The 17,418-nt window shown below is 57.6% G+C and overlaps 5 protein-coding genes across 5 annotated transcripts; 2 read left to right on the top strand and 3 right to left on the bottom strand.

The window, feature by feature from the left end:
- Positions 1–1,238: 1,238 nt before the first annotated feature.
- PTH2 (Gluconate transport-inducing protein) lies at positions 1,239–2,695 on the top strand (the record flags this gene model as incomplete). Its single annotated transcript, XM_066778330.1, has 2 exons — positions 1,239–1,725; positions 1,776–2,695. 2 exons carry the CDS (start codon positions 1,239–1,241, stop codon positions 2,693–2,695), a joined length of 1,407 nt encoding a protein of 468 aa, XP_066630767.1.
- Positions 2,696–4,101: 1,406 nt separating this feature from the next.
- Positions 4,102–4,795, bottom strand: SLS55_006900 (uncharacterized protein; the record flags this gene model as incomplete). The annotated part of the gene is made up of 2 exons (XM_066778329.1): positions 4,102–4,179; positions 4,616–4,795. 2 exons carry the CDS (start codon positions 4,793–4,795, stop codon positions 4,102–4,104), a joined length of 258 nt encoding a protein of 85 aa, XP_066630766.1.
- A 3,346-nt stretch (positions 4,796–8,141) lies between these two features.
- SLS55_006899 (uncharacterized protein) lies at positions 8,142–8,473 on the bottom strand (the record flags this gene model as incomplete). The annotated part of the gene is made up of 2 exons (XM_066778328.1): positions 8,142–8,253; positions 8,313–8,473. 2 exons carry the CDS (start codon positions 8,471–8,473, stop codon positions 8,142–8,144), a joined length of 273 nt encoding a protein of 90 aa, XP_066630765.1.
- A 1,755-nt stretch (positions 8,474–10,228) lies between these two features.
- On the bottom strand, positions 10,229–11,284 carry NUO24 (NADH:ubiquinone oxidoreductase 24; the record flags this gene model as incomplete). Its single annotated transcript, XM_066778327.1, has 3 exons — positions 10,229–10,705; positions 10,791–11,081; positions 11,162–11,284. The coding sequence occupies 3 exons, from the start codon at positions 11,282–11,284 to the stop codon at positions 10,229–10,231; spliced, it is 891 nt and encodes a 296-aa protein (XP_066630764.1).
- A 2,224-nt stretch (positions 11,285–13,508) lies between these two features.
- SLS55_006897 (uncharacterized protein) lies at positions 13,509–15,983 on the top strand (the record flags this gene model as incomplete). The annotated part of the gene is made up of 5 exons (XM_066778326.1): positions 13,509–13,568; positions 13,674–14,414; positions 14,465–14,605; positions 14,657–15,242; positions 15,892–15,983. 5 exons carry the CDS (start codon positions 13,509–13,511, stop codon positions 15,981–15,983), a joined length of 1,620 nt encoding a protein of 539 aa, XP_066630763.1.
- Positions 15,984–17,418: the final 1,435 nt, after the last annotated feature.

The following is a 17,418-nucleotide window of genomic DNA, read 5'->3' as shown; positions in this document are numbered from 1 at the left end:
ACGCCGCACAGCCCTCGCACAACGTCGCTGGCGCCCCTTTCGGCCAACCGCGCCCTTGCCTGGCTAGCGATGGCTTTGCCGAGCCCACTCGATGTGGAGACCGGTACTCCAGACGCTGGCGCTCTCCGGCGCGCTTACGTGGCCCTCTGCCAGGAGGCCGCCGGACCCGCACTCAGGATCGGAGCTTGCAAGGCAGAAGCGAGATGCCAGCTCGTGTCGCCGCGCTCCTTGCTGCAGCGCACATGTGTCTGCCCGCCGGCCCCAGGGCTTACGGCGTCGGGGAAAAGCTGCTCGACTAAGCTTAAACACGTCGCGGTGGAGCCGGCGGGAGGCTAGCCGCCAGCTGAGCGACTGCACCTGCACCCGACCTGGGGCGGCGCTCGGCATTTCGCAGGCGGTGCTAACGTGAAAATTAAAGTTAGTTATTGCGGATAACCTTCGTTGCTTAATCTGAGTCCGCCGCCCGCCGCCGAGTGCGCCGTGCGATGCGACGCGGCCTCCCCAGCGCCAGCGACAGACGGCAGCAGCAGCGTCAGCTCGGGTGCCCGCTGGGTGCCCGCTGTCTGCTCCCACCAGTGCCAGCCGCACGCAGGCGCGACGCGAGGGAAACGCCGCGAAGCTAAAATAAAGCTGATCCACACGCCGCGCCCTCGCTATCATCAATGCGCCACTTCAAGCAAGCCAAGGCCGATCCATTCCCACGATTCCCACGCCCACGCGCCTAAGAAAAGGCACATTCCTCCCCATGCACCACCGTGCCTTCCGTCAATCAGCTTTTATCCGCGCCGCGCCCCCATCACCGCCTTTCGCTCCTCGTCTTGGCCGCGCCCTTGGCTCCCGACTCACGGCGCCCAGCACTCCCGCGCCCATGTGGCCGGCTTGACTGCAACAAAACCGCTCCGCCGCCCTCGCCCCGCCTGCACCGCGACCACTCCTCCCGGTAAGTCCAGTCGCAGCGCTGTTTCGCTGCTTCCGCTGCCTCCCGCGCGACGCCCTCTTGGCCCCAGCCCAGCCCCAGCCCACGCCCACCGTACCCGCACGGCCCAGAGCGCTTATTGTTGGCCCTAATTATGGTTGTCCGGAGCCAACTTAAATCCATTCTAGCTCGCTTCCGCTGCGCCTTGGCTAACGCTCGGTGTTTCTGCAGCTGGCGCAACCCGAACTTTATATCCTTTGTATCCCGGCCGCCTCTGACCTCCCTCTCCCTCTGACCCTCTCCTGGCCGTCGCCCCACCCACATGTCCGCCATGGAGACGTATCACGGCCACGTGCGCACCCCCAACGATGCCATCATCCTCTTCGAGGCCTGCCGCACCGGCCTGCTGCCGCGCGTGCAGCGCCGCCTGTCCGAGAAGGAGCGCCAGCAGATCAAGTCCGGCTCGGTCTTCGTCTGGGACGAGAGGGAAGCCGGCATGCGCAGGTGGACCGACGGCAAGTCGTGGAGCGCAAGCAGAGTGTCGGGCAGCTTTCTCACCTACCGCGAAATGGAGGGCAAACGGGGCGGCAACGGCTTCCCCGCAAAGAAGTCCAGCAGCAAGTCCGACAACGGCTCCAAGGACGGCTCCGACGAGGACGGCCCCGACGGATACCGCTACAAGCCCGACGGCCTGATGAAGCAGTCGTTCAGCATCACCACCTCCCAGGGCCAGCACCTCCACCTGATCAGCTACTACGCGCGCTCGAGTCCCACCGCCAACGTGCTGATGCAGCCCTCGCAAGATCCGAGTGAGTACCCAGCATCGCTTGTGGCCGACGCCGAGTTTAACAATGCCCAGGTCTTCGTCACATCCGTCCGCAGAAGGGCATGTACCCCGAGTCGTCTGTCAATGAGCAGTCAAGTGTGCCCGCCGTGACAAGAGGGCCGATGCCTGGATCGCCGTACACCACCGCACCACACGTCGGCTCGCCGTACACACGAGCGGGCGCGCCTCTGCCGCCTTACACCATCCAGCTACAGCCTGGCACCTGGCCGCCCACTCCCCAGGGAACCCCGCCCTACTCGCCTTACGGCTACCCTGCGCCGGGTGGCTACATTGCGCACTCTCCTCATCCGTACCACCACTATCCGGCACACCCAGCCTACGCCGCCGGAACTGTGTTCGACAGGCCCCCTCCAGGACTTCCCCCGCCACCTCCGATTGCGAACGGCCACCACTACGCCCATCACCAGCTTGCTCCGGCCGCTCACCACCCTCCCAATGTCTCTCCGCGCGTGCAGCAAGCCGCTCACACCGGGCCTCCTTCGGCAGCTCCTGGACTCCCCCCTCATCCGTATGCGCACGTCGAGCCCCCGCAGCACAGGCCGTCTCTGCCCGCACCCTCGACTTCTGGCCCCGAACTTCCGCCTGTCAACTCGGCTACTCCGGTCACGAACGGCATGACGGTCACTCCGCAACCACCCGCGACCAATGTGCAGGTGGACCCGCCGCGTCCCACTTCGACCGAGGCGCAGTCGCAATCTGCTCCTGAGACAAATGGCAGCGCAGCTCCTCAAGCCAAGACTTTCCCAAGCATCCACGCGCTGGTAAATGGAACGTCAGATGCAGCAGAGAACAAGAGTGACGCAAGCGCAACCAGCCGCCACGGAAGTCGCAGCCCCAACAGTGCACTGCAACACGTCAAAGAACGGAACTCCGGATACGGTGAGGACTCGAAAGCACTAAGGAGTCTCGACAAGGCTTTCATGGTTAGATGAGCCTGAAGAATATAGTGTCTCCGTTGCGTTTCACGATGTAGCACTTTCAGATCCAGATCTCGGTTCTTCACACAACCCTGCATGATCGACTGGATCAGTAATGCGGACCTTTGCATTCCTTTTATTCTCCAGTCAAAAAATCTCTTTCACAAACGGCGGAGTTTCGGGCGTCAAGCAAGCGGAATCCGAATCAGGAACGGCGTTGTTTTGCTTTTAGTGTTGATGCCTTTCATTTGCCTTTTTTTCCCTTTTACTTTCGTTATCTGCATGTCTCAGGGACAACGGTTGCATTCGGTGCGGCGTTTCGGGAACATTTCATTTGCAAGTTTTTATATTTTCCTGCACGGAAGCGGCGTGGTATGGGATTTACATGGGGACTAAAGTGCCTCTTTCGCACGAGAATGGGTGGCTCATGGTCGGTTCGATGCGCACATTTTTTTGCCTGGCCATTTCGAGGCATATGCCTATGGCTGTTATTTATCTAACCAGGTACTCTGTGGTCCGAAACAAGGCTGTCCATCCTCTCTGTTCATCGAGGAAATTGGACGTATAGCACATAGCAGACAGCCAAATGAAGGAAAAAAAGAAATAAGAATTCAGAGGAATGTGCCTACTGTGTACGCTTTGGTGTGACCACTACTATGACGTTTTTGCTGACGGGTAAAATTGGGGCCTAGACAATCACTGTTGCCTGCTGCTGCTGCCTCATACCTTTTGTCTCTCTACCCTCCAGGTACCACCAAGCGAGGAGCAGGATCTTTGTGCGGCGCGAAAACGGTTGCCTTAGATTAGGCATTCAATCGATTAGGCGGCGTTCGTTCCGAGTCATTTGCGCCGGTGTGTCGGCGGCGGCGGCGGCATCATCATTGCCACCCCCAGACACACAAAGTCCGGGGTTATCCGACCGGGTTCATCCATTTCCGGCGTTGCAGGTCGAGGCGGGTCATGACGTAGCATCATCCCGCCCCGGGGGGCCCGATTTCACGAAGAAGGTTTTTTTTTTCGGGAAAAGGAAAAAAAAATAATCGTCACGGTTCCCGCATGAAACGTGCTCCATTCATTCGGGAAAGGATGAAGAAAGACGATAAGATCGGCAGTTATAATATTGATGGTTGAAGATTATGACGGGCCGCCGCCTACTAGTCTATTGCCTACTACTAACTACTTCGTACACGGATGGGGGGCGAGATCGTCAGGGCTGGCTGGGGGGAAAATCGGGAAAGCGTCGTTCTATCTAGTATCTGTCTTCTCGCTCGCTCTTCCTTGCGTAATACGGCGTGCAGTCATCTACGCGTTCAAGCACACACACACATCCCTCCTTCCTTTCCTGAAATAGAGCAAAAGAAAAAAAAAACATATATGGCAAAAATCATGACGTTACGCAGAACGGGGAGAGCGAGGCTGATCTATAGCTTCGCCTCCTCCTTGACCTCGCCCACCTTCAGCTTGGGTGCGTACTTCTTCAGCACACCCTCGTTGTGGTACTGTGGCAGAACAGAGTCGAGTCAGCCTAACCCCCGTACGGACATAGCCCCCGTCTTTATTCTCCGGTCTTTCGCTTTTCCCCCACCCCACACACCGCCAAAAATAGCATCGCTCGTATATCGGAACACAGCCAGCCAGCCCCCATCCCTATCGCTCTTCTTCTCCCTCCTTCTCCCTCTCTCTCTCGGCCGACCTTTCGGTCTCCCCGTCCAGCCAGCCGCATGTGCATACATGCATGCATGCACTCTCAGGGGGGGCCTCGTCGGGCAAGAGGGGAGAGAGAGAGAGAGATAGCGAGAGACCAGGGGGAAGAAAGGGCTGGCGGGTGAGGGGGGGGGGGAGAGGGCAACGAAACTCGGGGGGACGGCGGGGGGGACGGCGGGGGGGCCAACAACTCCTCCTCCTCCTCCTCCTACTTGACGAAAAAAGACTCACCTTCCAGAACTGCTTGCTGGCATCCTTGCCGCCGACGCGCTTGAGGATCTTGGCGCCGCCCGGGTGCTCGTCGACGAACGAGGCCAGGCTGTAGACGCCGCCGTCGATGATGATGTACAGCCCGTTCTCGACCGTGTTGTGCGAGGCGACGTCCTTGGGGGTGAAGGTGGTGTCGGACATTGTTGCTAGGGCTATTGGGTGGGTTCGTTGTTCGTTGTTCGTTGTTGTTGTTGGAGATGTACGGACGGAGTTTGGCGTTGCGTTGCGTTGCGTTGCGTGATAGGGGGGGCGGCGGCGTGCGGCGTGCGGCGAACCCGAGTGTTGGTTTTGGACTGGATCGTGATGGAGGGCGCGCGCGCAGGGAAGGACGAGGGAGGTAGAGAGAGGAAAAAAGTCGGTGGAGCGGTGAGTCTGGTTCTCGCCGGTGGTCGAGTTAGAGGTGGTTCGCACTGCCTCGGCAGCTTGGCTCCTTTCCCTCTTCGTCGCCAGACCTGCCCACCTCTACCCGCTTTCGCCTGGTCGCGTTATCTGGGGTGGAGTGAGATGAGCCGAGGTTGCGGGGAACGCGCCGGGCGGATTACGGCAGCGGAGATCTGGCCGCTGTGATTGGCTGGGGCGCGGGGAGAGGGTGCCGCGGCTCGGAGCTCTTGACGGCGGTATCACGATATCGTGATTGAAGGCGATGTTCGCTGCAGAGGGCGTGGAGGAGGTGGTTTCTTTCGGCATCTACGGACTGCATGCATGGTTGCGGTTGCGGTTGCTGCAGAACGGTTTCTGGTTGCCGGGAATTCCTTCCCGTTGCTGCTTGGCTGGAAGGGGAAGCCGTCGGCCGTTGCAATCCCGTCGCCCGCGAGCGAGAAACGAGCAACAAGCATCTCTCACACTCCAAGCTCACCCGCCGACCACCGACCACCGACCACCGGCCACCTAAACCCTCGCCCCGCCCGCAGCCAACTGCCGACAAGGCTGACGGACGTGGCTGGTGCGTCCGGCACTTCCACCACCCAAGCGACGCCCAACTCCTGCGACCGCCCAGTGGGGAATCGGCTTACGTACCCAGCACACGACGCATCCTGTGTCCGCGTAAGACACGACGACGGTTGAAGAAGGAGATACAACTGCGCACGGATGCGTGGCGCCTATAGGCAACTGCTAACTAGTCAAGTCAGCCTCGGCGTTTGCGTGCCATGTCCGACGTCCATCTCAACGGGCAGCTCCTTGACTCCGAGCTCCGCTGATATCCGATCTCTGCTATGTCTGGCCGGGCCACGCGCGTTTCAGGATCCCCCGGTGTTGCCGTCACTACTGGCGGATTTATCTAGTCCGTTGGCCGGGTGGAGATGCGGGTTCGCGGGATCATCAATCGTAACACCAGCGATGCTGGGATCGGCCGCCGGGTGCGCCTGGCCAAGGGGCGCGAGCATACGAGTACGCAAACGGGGCGGCAAGCTGCGTTTGATCGCCGCAGGTACCTGAGCTTGGCCGCGTTTTAATTTTCTGCCCGGGCAACTCTTGTCGAGAACTGCTACGCCTCGTGCATGATCGTCCTCTAGCCGTGCTCTCCTCTTCCCCGGGACCAGCTTGCGGCTCTGCTTGCACCACTCGCATTGAGTGCATAAGTTGTGCAAGTCCAGGCGTGTCGATCTGGAAGCGGGCATTGTCCGTTGCGCATCATGTGTCTGGGTGAGTATATCCGAAGCCCTCGCCCTGCCCACTTCTCACGACCCAATCCCTCAGACGCCGAGCCGTGTCAGATACGCGCTCATGGCACTTGCGCTGTGGGCTCCGGCCGAGACGTAGCCGCCGTACGTGCAGTGTGCCATGTTCCCGATATTCATTGACCCGAGCTGGAGCACCCTGCGTCTTCACCTTCAAAGCGGCTGACCCTTGATACCGAGATTTGCTTGCCACCACTTGCGAAGCTGCTGAAGCCTGAGCTGTCCAGTAGGCTGAAAAGCCGAAAGGGGTTAAGCTTGAGCTACTTACAGCTCAACCCTGGAGCATCGCCGGGCATTGCCTACGGTCCGCTCTGATAACGACGAGCATGCAGCTCACTGAAACTCCGCAAGCATGCAGACCAACTGCTCAGTGGCCTCGTCGGCATCACTCTGTGAGATTTCCGTGAAGTCTGCCACTTGCTGCTTGTCCGCAATCAGTCCTGACTGGCACGAGCTCAGGTGACGGCATCTACACGTCTCACGGGCGGGGGTCGTCGCTTTCCATCTCGATGACCTCCCCACCCGACCCATATGTAGGCCCTTGGCATCTTGTGCCAAGAGCAGAACCTGGTGCAGATGTGCCGGCCCAAGGGGGAAAAAAATACGAAGTAAAAGGCGCATCGGGTGTCGTTGAGAAAACGGGCAAAAAAGCAATTCAAGTTGAATCACATGAGTACTCACGGCCCTTTGATACGAACATGACCCTCGGAATAGCACAGGAACCGCAGTATGACGCTGATCCGGGATTGAACCCGTGAACTGTTCACATTGCAGATCAGGTTACCCAACGGATCACAAACCGGCGGGTTTCATGCTCCAAGGTTCTGATGGCGGTGTGTAGAGCCCGAGCCTGCCTATCGCACTAACCTTCCGTGATCAATGGAGGGTTTTGCTTTCGCGGTCCAGGGTGTTTGACGCTGGCTCTGGACTTGGGCGGCGGGGTGTCGAGGCGGCGCAGATGGGGGCGTTCTCAGATGGAGAGCCCAAGTTGGTTTTCTTCCGTGGCCAGCCCATTCCCGTACAGACAGGGACTTCATGGTTCTATTTCTCACATTCCATCAAGATGGCGGAACCCGATATCCGCCGAGTTGTCTCCCACCTGAATCCAAACCACTGTCCGAGATGTCCAATGTCCCTTCAAGCGTGCTAACTCACTCCAACTCTCACATTTACAACCGTCTTGATCAGTCCTGTTCGCAAATGATTCTTGTATATCTAAGATCTACGACTTCGTCACTTTCCAATATCACCTTTCCGCTATCCATCACGTCAGGTACGAGGCGAGTAATCTAAACCCGCGGACGACGGCATTGACGAGGTTCACGATATCTGGCCATGTACACTGTTTGACGCACATGTTAGGCGTGCTGCATGTTAACGTTATTTTCTCGCCGACGTCTTCCTTTCCCAGTCTCCCTTTCTACCTCCCGACTAATCACACATCATACTTGAGCAGACAAGTCAAGAAAGACAGCAGAGGATAGTAACGAATGCAAAATATTTGGCAAACTAGTTCTCGTAGAGAAGAACCTGATTGTGGTGATCTAATGCTATCTTCCAATTTGAGTACCCAGCCAACGCCCTCAATCAAACCTGAGCCGCATTTGCTGCTATTTCAGCTTCAGCAAACTGGCTCTATAGTTCTGCGAATGTAACCTCCTCCCCATTCTCCCATTTCCGATATGGTCCAGTGACTGCGGGTGCTGGATACAAGCTGAGCCCGCTGCGAGCTTCGTTGGGGGCAACACCTCGTTGTTTCCTCGCCCACAAGGAATTTCCGACTATGCCATGATTTTCAAAGCGACTCCTCAATGGCCCAATCTAGCGAAGAAGGCAATGGCAAGTTGCAGGCTGAAACTGTCTTCGATGACATCTAGCTTGCCATCTAGAGGGTTGGCGTAGCTAAACTTGAGTCTTGATCTGATCGTGTTCATCGTCGTGTCCCGTTGGGCGAAAGAAGGAGCTCTTGCCGAGCTGACAGTTCCAGCCTTGCGAAACTGACCTGTTGGATGTTATCGAGCATCATCATGCCTGCCATGTGCAAATTAGGCAGTGTGAGCTCAATGACGGTAGGAGTGATATCTCCCGCGGAGTTACTACCCCCTTCCTTGCCCTTTTCGCGGGAGATGGAGAGCATCATATGGCTGAGGGGAGGAGAGGTTTTCAAGGCGAGACCTTGGGCACTGTTGACAGGGGTATCGTGATTCTGCGTGTTGCCGTGCTGTGAGGTGAGAGTCTGTGTGGCGTTTGTGGTCGCATCGATGTTGCCGATTTTCCTCTTCTTCGCCGGGGCTGCACTTTCAGAGTGCAGTTTCTTCTTCGCGTGAGCAGCACTCTTAGTCGCGCGTTCTTCATAGTGCTTCTTAACCGCGTTGAATACGTGCTTCAGGATGTGGACGACAATCCGATCGGAGACGTTCGTCGCGCGGTCCCCGTCCTCCGCCAACAAATCGTTCTTTCCACGCAGCCGCTACGTCTTCTGCAATGGACTCCCTCGCCGTTGCGTTTGCACATGCCCGCAACTTGACCGTGCCGTTGCCGTCCGCTTCCCAAGCTCCCTTGAACCATTCTTACTCGAGATCCCTCTTGAGTCCCGTCAATTGGAGTGGTTCCAAGCGTAGCGACTCCCGGACTTTCTGGGTCCAGAAACCTTCGGCGTTCGAGGAACGGAGTAGGCGGCGTCTGCTCGACGCGTTTGGGGGGAGTCTCCTCGTCGCGTCTCGGAAGCATCTGCTCATCACGTCTCGATGGTGACTCCTCTGCACGTCTCGGTCGTCTCTTTATGATGCGTTTCGACCGCCTTCCCATGGTTGCGGTGAGAAGTTAAGGAGACTCCGGTGAGGCAATCGCGTGCGGGCGAGTGCTGAGTTAGTGAGCGTCACTTGGGAATCGGAGTCGAGTAGCGGGGCGGATTACCGTATGTTCGAATGCGCTGTGACTGTGTGAACAAGTAGATGCAAGGCGGCAATATGTTAGTTGGGGAGTGGAATGGGTGGCGTGGGATGATGACGTAGACGCTGTGGTTGTGGTTCAGAGGAGAGAGGGCTTATATATAAGCTCCATGGCTGCGACTGGCAAGTGTCAGATGGGGAAGGATCGCGCCTGTAGATGCAAGAGAGCCCGTGTGCTCTCTGCTATATTGGGCTGTCGTGAAGACTATAAGGTATTCCATGCTACGACACCATCGCCTCCAGCAGCGCGCCTAATAGTGAGGCCTCGCCTTTTTCGCTTATACCCTCCACCGCTGCCGCCGCTTATCTCGATGACCTTCGTCAATGCAATCTTCTTCTTTCTTTATCGTCGCCCCCTGCGACGACAGACGATGGATCTTGCCGCTTGCTGGCCGCCTTTAACGGTGGAAAACCGCTTGATACCTCTGGCGACCAATTCTCTGATCGCTCCACTCACAATTGGTGGGGGTATACATGTAATGTGAGTTCTACTTTCACGGCCGGAATGTGCAAATAGTCTAGTTCCCATTTAGCCTGACCAGCAGTCCTTGGGACATGAATGAGAATTCCTTAGTTGAAGTCCCCACGCGGCTCTGCTCCGCTACCAATTCGATCCTGTGTAGTGCCTAACCACCGCCTTCCGGTTGTTGCCGTTTCTGCCGCTAATCTGTTTTTGTAAATGTTTATAACTAAAATTGGTTGAGTAATTGTCCTGGTAGTAATTGGTGCATCTGGTGGGCCTATAGAGGCTGGGCGGGTCGAAAGAAATCCGGAATTGATGTTGCCAATGTACGGAAAATATCCATCGTGGATTCGGAATCGGTCCACCAAGCCAACAGGTCACAAAGATTGATAACACAGAGCCAAAGCGGGCGAATTTGGTACTTGGAATGGCAATGGGAATTCTTAACACCTACATAAATGTACACAACGCTTTCTTTAGTTTAGTCAAGAGCACCATCCGTCCTGAACTTCTCAGCTCCCCACGGCTCGCCCGTGAGCGACGTCAAGCCCTTCGCCGGCTCGCAGGTATCCCTTCCGCTGAGCGGGCCGGGCGCGGGGATCTTGACGCCGTTGGCCGTGTAGGTGCGGCCCTGGCCCTCGCTGGGGGTCTGGATGCGCGAGTCCTCGGCGCCGGTGATGTGGATGGTGCTGGTGGCGAGGCCGTCGGCGCCGCCGCTGGCGCCCGTCGCCTTGGCCGCCTCGCGCAGGGCCTTGAGCAGCGACTTGGTCGTCTCGGGCGTGAGGTCCTCGTAGTAGTCGTCGTTGATCTGCACCATGGGCGCGTTGGCGCACGCGCCCAGGCACTCGACCTCGGTGAAGGTGAACAGGCCGTCCTTGGTCGTGTGGCCGTGGCTGACGCCGAGCTCCTCCTCGATGGCCTTCATGATGCCGTCGCTGTCCCGCAGCATGCAGGGCGTCTGCGGTCCGCTCCGTCAGTATTTCAATTGCCTTGTACCACACATCTCAAGGCCTCCAGCGGCCGATTGCGGGGATGCGACGTACCGTAGTGCAGCACTGGACGTGGAAGCGGCCAACGGGGTCGCGGTTGTACATGGTGTAGAAGGTGGCGACCTCGTAAACGCGCATCGGGGGCATCTCCAGAATGCGGGCGACCTCGTTCATGACGCTGATGCTGGTGAAGCCGTGCTGGCGCTGGCCCAGGTCGAGCAGAGGCATGACGGCGGCCTTCTTGTACTGGCTGGGGTAGCGGGCAAGCACCTCCTGGATGAGCTTCTCATTCTGCTCGTTGAACTTGAAGGGTATCGACGGGTTGTTCTCGGGCGTGTTCCTGTGCTGCAGGCGGCAGGGTGGTCAGCGCGATGGCATTGGCGGTGGCGGGAGCTGTGCGGTCGTGGTGGGTGCGGGAGACCTACGACGGCGAGAGCGTCGCTCCGGAAGGCCGGCGAGGTGGTGAAGGCGCGCCATTGGGGCTGGCGGACCCTCCGCACGGCGCGGAGGCTTGATCGCAGAGCGAATGGGCTGAGCTTCGAAGCCATGGTTGTGGGGGTGGTGGATGTGGTGGTTAAGCGCAATCTACTTTGACGTCCTCGACACCAGCCTTGGCATCCCGCCCGTCGCGCCGCCAGCCAATCACGCGCCGCCGGTTCAAAGCAGCTTTGAAATGGCTGCGCCCACGACAAGCGCCGCCGACTACAACCACCACGACCTCAACCACGCGCTTCTGAGTGCTGCTGTTTCCATACAACGCTTTCAGCTCGCACATGTCACCCCAGTGCGCCACATCGACTGCACTGGCAGCTCGCACCCGAACTCGCTCACCACGTGTACACCCTACGTAGTACACAGCACTTTACAAACGCCGATCATCGTCATTGCAGGTTCCATCAAGCGAGTCATTCTCACAGCTACATATCGGTTGTGTGCGTGTTGGAGCCCGATGACACGCGTGGTAGCGAGGCTGGTACGTTCCGGAGCGAACAGTAGTTCGAGTCCTGAAGTCGTATGATCTGTCGTCTATCCTTACCGATCGGGAAGCAGCCGCATATCAAGATTCCCTCGGTATTTCATTTCGCCATCGTCTAGAGAAAGGAGCTGCAAAGAATGCACCATGGTACCGATGCGCACCCTCATGAAACCGGCTCCAGCGCCATTTTCTTCGTACTCCAGCTCAATAGCCTCGCCCACCGGGCCCTACACCACCGGGCCTATCTCCGAAGACGTGCCCCTGAGCGTGGGCATTTGGGTCCTCAATAGCGCCTTGCGATACGAAGTCCAGGTCCGTTTCACCATGCCAGCTGAACATGTCAGCGGTCAGAGGGCTTGCAGAGATAACGGGCGCCAGAGGTCGGTCCGACACTCCACGTTGTGCGGTGATCTTCGCCGGCCACTGAACGGGAAAGGATGCAGCTTCCGCGTGGTTTATGGTGTAGAGCCTGTGTCGCCGTCAAAACTCGTCGGCGTTTGACCACGGCGTTCCATGCTCGGACATGAGCTAGTGGAAGTAGCTGTGACGTTCAATATTTTTCTCGGTGTTCGTCTTTCGATCTGACCAGAAACCTCCCCCGTTCACCGCCGTGCAGCGCGCAGGATCGGCTTCCCAGCAGAGGCGTTTTCCTAAATTTAGAAACCCCATGGCCATGGATTCTGGGCGTTTCCAAGTGTCAAGTAGGAAGCGGGCAGCACGCGCGATTTGACGAGATAGTGGAAGATCAACCGCTATCGCACTCGTCGTACTCGTACGCCGTGCGGCGGACGCTCGGCAGCGCTGGGGTCAAGTTAGCACGTGGAACTGCAGCAGCTCGCCATGTGGGCGTCCTGAGTGGCCCGTAGTCGGCCGTAACTTGGCTTTGCATCCGTTGCGTAAGGTAGCGATTGAGGTCCGACGGGCTAACGATGCGCCGCCGCGGATGGCGGATGATCGCTCGCTACGGGTTGCACAGCCTGTTGAGGGAGATCGGAAACTCCGCAGCACCGCCGCTTGGACAGAGATTGGGGATCTGCAGCGTTGCGCGGCTCCCGCGATGGTTGATCAGTCCACAGTGACGTTCGCCTCTTGGTGACGCGGGTGCGGGCGCGACGGGGAGTTAAGTGCTTGGAACTGGAAGGCGCGAAGAATGGGCGCAGTTCGGTGGCTGCTGACGGTTGGAGCCGGCAGCGCCCGGAGTCGCGCATCCGCGGAGGCCGAGTGGCTGGGCCGGCTCGCTTGCGCACCGAAACGGGCGATGGTTGCGAGCCTCTCACGCTCCGTGACGGCTGCCACCACCCACCACCGCGCAGCTGCTCGGGCGCGGCCTTCGGTGCATCCGCGCGCCAGGCTCCGCTGCCGCAACGCCGCCCTCGGGAAGCTCCAGGCCGCGTGCTGATCGCTGGCAGGGATGCGCCGCCTCGTTCGCCGAGTCATCCAGTCTGCACCTCGTCCTGAGGCGCTCATTCCTCCTGCTGCCCGCCATAGCCTCGTCGTCTGCTTCTTTCGGCATCGTCAGCGCCGTCTCGTCCTGCTCTCTGTCAGATGGCCAGGGTCGCCGCCGGAAATTCCCACCGTCGCGAGTCCGCGTGCAACAACTCGCCCGCGGCGTCACTTCCTTAGGCAGCAAGCTTTGGATCGCGGGCCCGCAGCTTCCCCTGACGCCGCACGACTGCTTCCCTTATATACCTCGCGCCACGGCGGCTGAGGCATGTTCCTTCGTGGGGTGCCTCTCTCCCGGTCTTGCCCCATCCGGTGAACCTTGCGACCCCGCGCCCCGTCCCAACCCAGTGACCATGGTCTATACCGGAAAACCGAGTCGTGGTTGCCAGACCTGCAAGACGCGTCGAATCAGAGTACGTGCCACACCGGACGGCTGCCTCTGCGAGCTTTGCAGCACCTGACCCCCCGCTTTGCCCCCACCACCGCGCCCTTCGCTTCTCCGACTGATTCGTCTCCAGTGCGACGAAGCCCGTCCGTCATGCGGCAATTGCAGGAAGTCGGGCAGGACTTGCCCTGGCTTCCCGGACGAGTTCGACCTCATCTTCCGCAACGAGAATGCCGCCGTCGCCCGCAGGACCAAGCGCGCCGCTTCGAAGCAGAAGCCAAGCACCTCCAACTCCAGCTCGTCTCCAAACGCTGACTCCCCCCAACAATCTCCGACGGACGACCAATCGCTGCCCGTCGTCAAGCAGACCTCATACCCGCCTCGTTCTGCCGGGACCAGAATCCGCGGAGTCCCTTCAGACAACGCCTTGCTGAATGCCTTCTTTTCCCTGCGCGGCTTCGCGCTCCCCCAGGGCCTTTCCATCTCCATAGAAAACCAGGCAACTGCTTTCTTCTTCCGGAACTTCGTTCTCCTTCCTCAGCAGGACGAAACTGCCCGCGGCTTTTTCGATCTGATCGTGCCGTATTACAACTCGACACCTGCTTCGTCTACATTCCATCTTGCGACTCATGCCGTGTCCCTTGCAGTCCTCGGCAACTACCCCGGCCGAGCACCGCTGTTGCGAGAAGCGGCACGGTTCTACGGGCAAGCTCTGCAAAAGGCGCAGCAAACCCTCCAGGACCCGGTGAAAGCAAGGTCTGACGAGACTTTGCTCACAATCATGCTATTTGTGCTATACGAGGTATTTCAGAACCACAAACGCCGCCTCCTGCAAGTTGCGGCAGCAACATACATTGATGAATTCAAGAATTGTGTAATACGCATTCGTCGTTCCCCGAGATGCATTAACTGATTCGTCCACAGGCCATGCACTCGACGAACGATTCAATCAGCGCGTGGGCGCACCACATCGACGGCGCCGTCACCTTGGCCAAACTCCGTGGTCCGCAGCAACTGCAGTCCGAGTCCTCACGGAAGCTGTTCCAGGCTGTGCGGGCATTGATGGTACTGCACTACCTTCGAATCCGTTCACAACCATGCGCTGACCTGTGATAGTTGACAAACGCCATGCAACGATGCAAGCCAGTCGAGGAGTTCCCAGGAATCCCTGGATGGACTCTTCAAGAAGAGAATCCTGCCAACCGTCTCACCACTATTTCTATGAGCCTCCCGGCTCTTCGATCCCGTGTCCGCGGATTGGTGAACAACACCAACAAGGGCGATAAAAAGGCAGAGGCATGGTCCCTGATAGCTGCGGCAAGAGAAGTGGACAATTCCTTGAATCAGTGGGCGACTTCACTGTCAGACCACTGGGCACACAGGACTGTCGCATACCAGAGTGAGATACCAGAAGATGTGCGCACTGCCGAGCGCTGGGTCGGGCCAGTCCATTCTTACTCGGACGTCTGGACATCTCACATCTGGAACGATTACCGCATCACTCGTGTCTTCACTCTCTCTATCATCATGGCTTGCTGCTCAATCATCTCGCCTAATTCCGCCGACCTCTCAGTCAAAGCCTTGCTTGCGAACACGTATTTCGTCACTCAGGGCCTTATCGACGACCTGTGTGCCAGTGTCCCTTTTCACATCAATTTTGACATGCAGCCTCGTGCTAGGGAGGTTGGCCAAGACCGCGAGTGTGAGTTCTCTTCTACTTCTCTCGATATACTTGTGATGAAGGGCGATACTGAACACTGTCACAGCCGCCGAAGCGCTTGGCGGCTTCCTCCTCGTTTGGCACGTCTTCGTCGCCGCAAACGTCGAATGTATCCCCGAACAACAACGCTCATGGCTACAGGGTCGGCTTGTACACATTGGCAAGGAATTCGGGCTATCGAATTCTCAGATGCTCGGCCTAGTCAAACGTCATCGGCTTATCCACGGTGATACACCGAACCTCCAAGCACCAAACTTCTCCATGTCGCATCCTTGTGGAGTCGTCGGATACACCGACCTACCGCCCACTATGGGCGCGATAAGCTCCGGACAGATGTTCGCCGCAGAAACCACTTCGCACATGATAAAAAGCTTGGCGAACTTAGGACGGCGCGTGGATGAGGGGGTGGAATGCTGCGTTTCAGCTGCAAAGACGAGTGGCATCCTGCCTGACGAGGTGGTGGATTGTGGAATTCCAGCTACAGAGACAAACGACCAAGGACACCTGTCGGGCACCCAGATTGACAAGGTGGGATCGCCCTTTACCATTACGCGGATTCCAACTTTCGATAGTGTGGAAGATAAGTATAAGTACGGATCGAAAGGATGATGCTGACGCTCCTCCCCCTTAGCCGACGGAAGAGGCGGAAATAGTGTCGACGATGCAGCCTGGATCAGCAGCTTGCTCAGCCGTCTCGAGAAACCCGTCTACGACGAATGTTGAGATCAGCATCACTCAGGAAAACCAACCCAGTCGCTTCTGGTGGAACCCGCGGCTCTCGTGAACAATCGACACTGGGAATCCGTTCTGCGCGAAGGCATCGCGGCACTACTGGATTTATGGCGAAAAGGCTTCCAGCATGACCATAGATGATTCGGGACGTCTGGGAAACCCAGACAGCTACTGCGCACCACCCTCGACGAAACTTGTCGATGACTGAAATTCCCAGGTCGAAGGCTTTGAATCCAACCGAGCTGTTGGGTAATGGGCCGAAGGCCGAACTAGCCCAGAAATACGTCCACCCGCATGTCTCCTATAGTGTGCGTTCTGGCCGCCTTTACCTCTTTGCTGTGACGACTGCATCAACAACCCACGCCCCTCTTTTAAGGAAAGGTGTGCTCTGAGCAAATACGCCTTGCAAGCTCCACCCCACCACTTACTGTAACCAAAAGACCGTTCTTGGACGTTGGAATGCCACGCCTTTAGGAGGAAGTGTGCCCCCGGGAATTACGATGACCCCAGTGGGCAGAACCGACGTGGAGGATCCGAAGCAAGAAACAAAAACTCCAACATTTATCGGTCGGCAGCAGCTCTCGATCAGGAAAAAAGGCGATGCAGGAAGGAAGGAAGGCCTTGCACTTTTGCCGCCGCGAAAGAAACAACATCAACAACCACAACTCAACTCACGCCCTGTTGTCATCTATCTGGGTGGACGCATTGCTTTTGCCATCATGAACGTTTAGGTACGATAGGCAGTCCAAACTAAAACCGATACAAAAAGAAAGAAAAAAGAAATTGTTGCAAACTACACACAGCGTTCCCTACACTACTCTTCCACTCACTCCCTCGCAAAGTGATCTCACAATTCAACCGCGGTCTATAGAGTTGTGGACAGACAAAACAACCGCAAGCTCCTTCTTCACCTAGACACGTCGCTCCCTGCCATTAACTTTTGCGCTCTCCTTCCTCACCCATGTACACGTCAAAGTGGCTAGCTGTTGTCCCCCCGCGGGCGGAGAACGCTAGCATTGCTCAAAGAAGTTAGTTAGGCCTGTACCAACCAAACCATCTCATCCGCTTAATAAGCACGTTTCGCTCACACCCCACCTACATGCCTCAGGCACGCACAAATCGCAACAAAACTCCAGAGTCACACGGACGGGCACGTTCATCGTTCTCATATGGATGTATTAGAATTATTACACGGCAAGGCCAAGATATTTGCTTCGAGTATGTGCGTCCAATTCTCCATCCGGAGAGGAAGTATACCTTCTTCTTCTTCTTCTTCTGGGGGGAAGGGAACAACCAACCAACCTTCCCCTCAGTATGACCGACTGATCCCAAATTCACCACCCCCATCCCGTTGACACCCAATGGTGGCCGCACAAAACAAAAACAAAATAAATCCTTTGTTATTGCTGATATTTTTTCCCCTTTG

The sequence above is a fragment of the Diplodia seriata genome (assembly GCF_021436955.1).
Source record: "Diplodia seriata strain FDS-637 chromosome Unknown scaffold_7, whole genome shotgun sequence".
Lineage (NCBI taxonomy): Eukaryota > Fungi > Ascomycota > Dothideomycetes > Botryosphaeriales > Botryosphaeriaceae > Diplodia > Diplodia seriata.
This window is presented reverse-complemented; position numbering and strand designations above follow the sequence as displayed.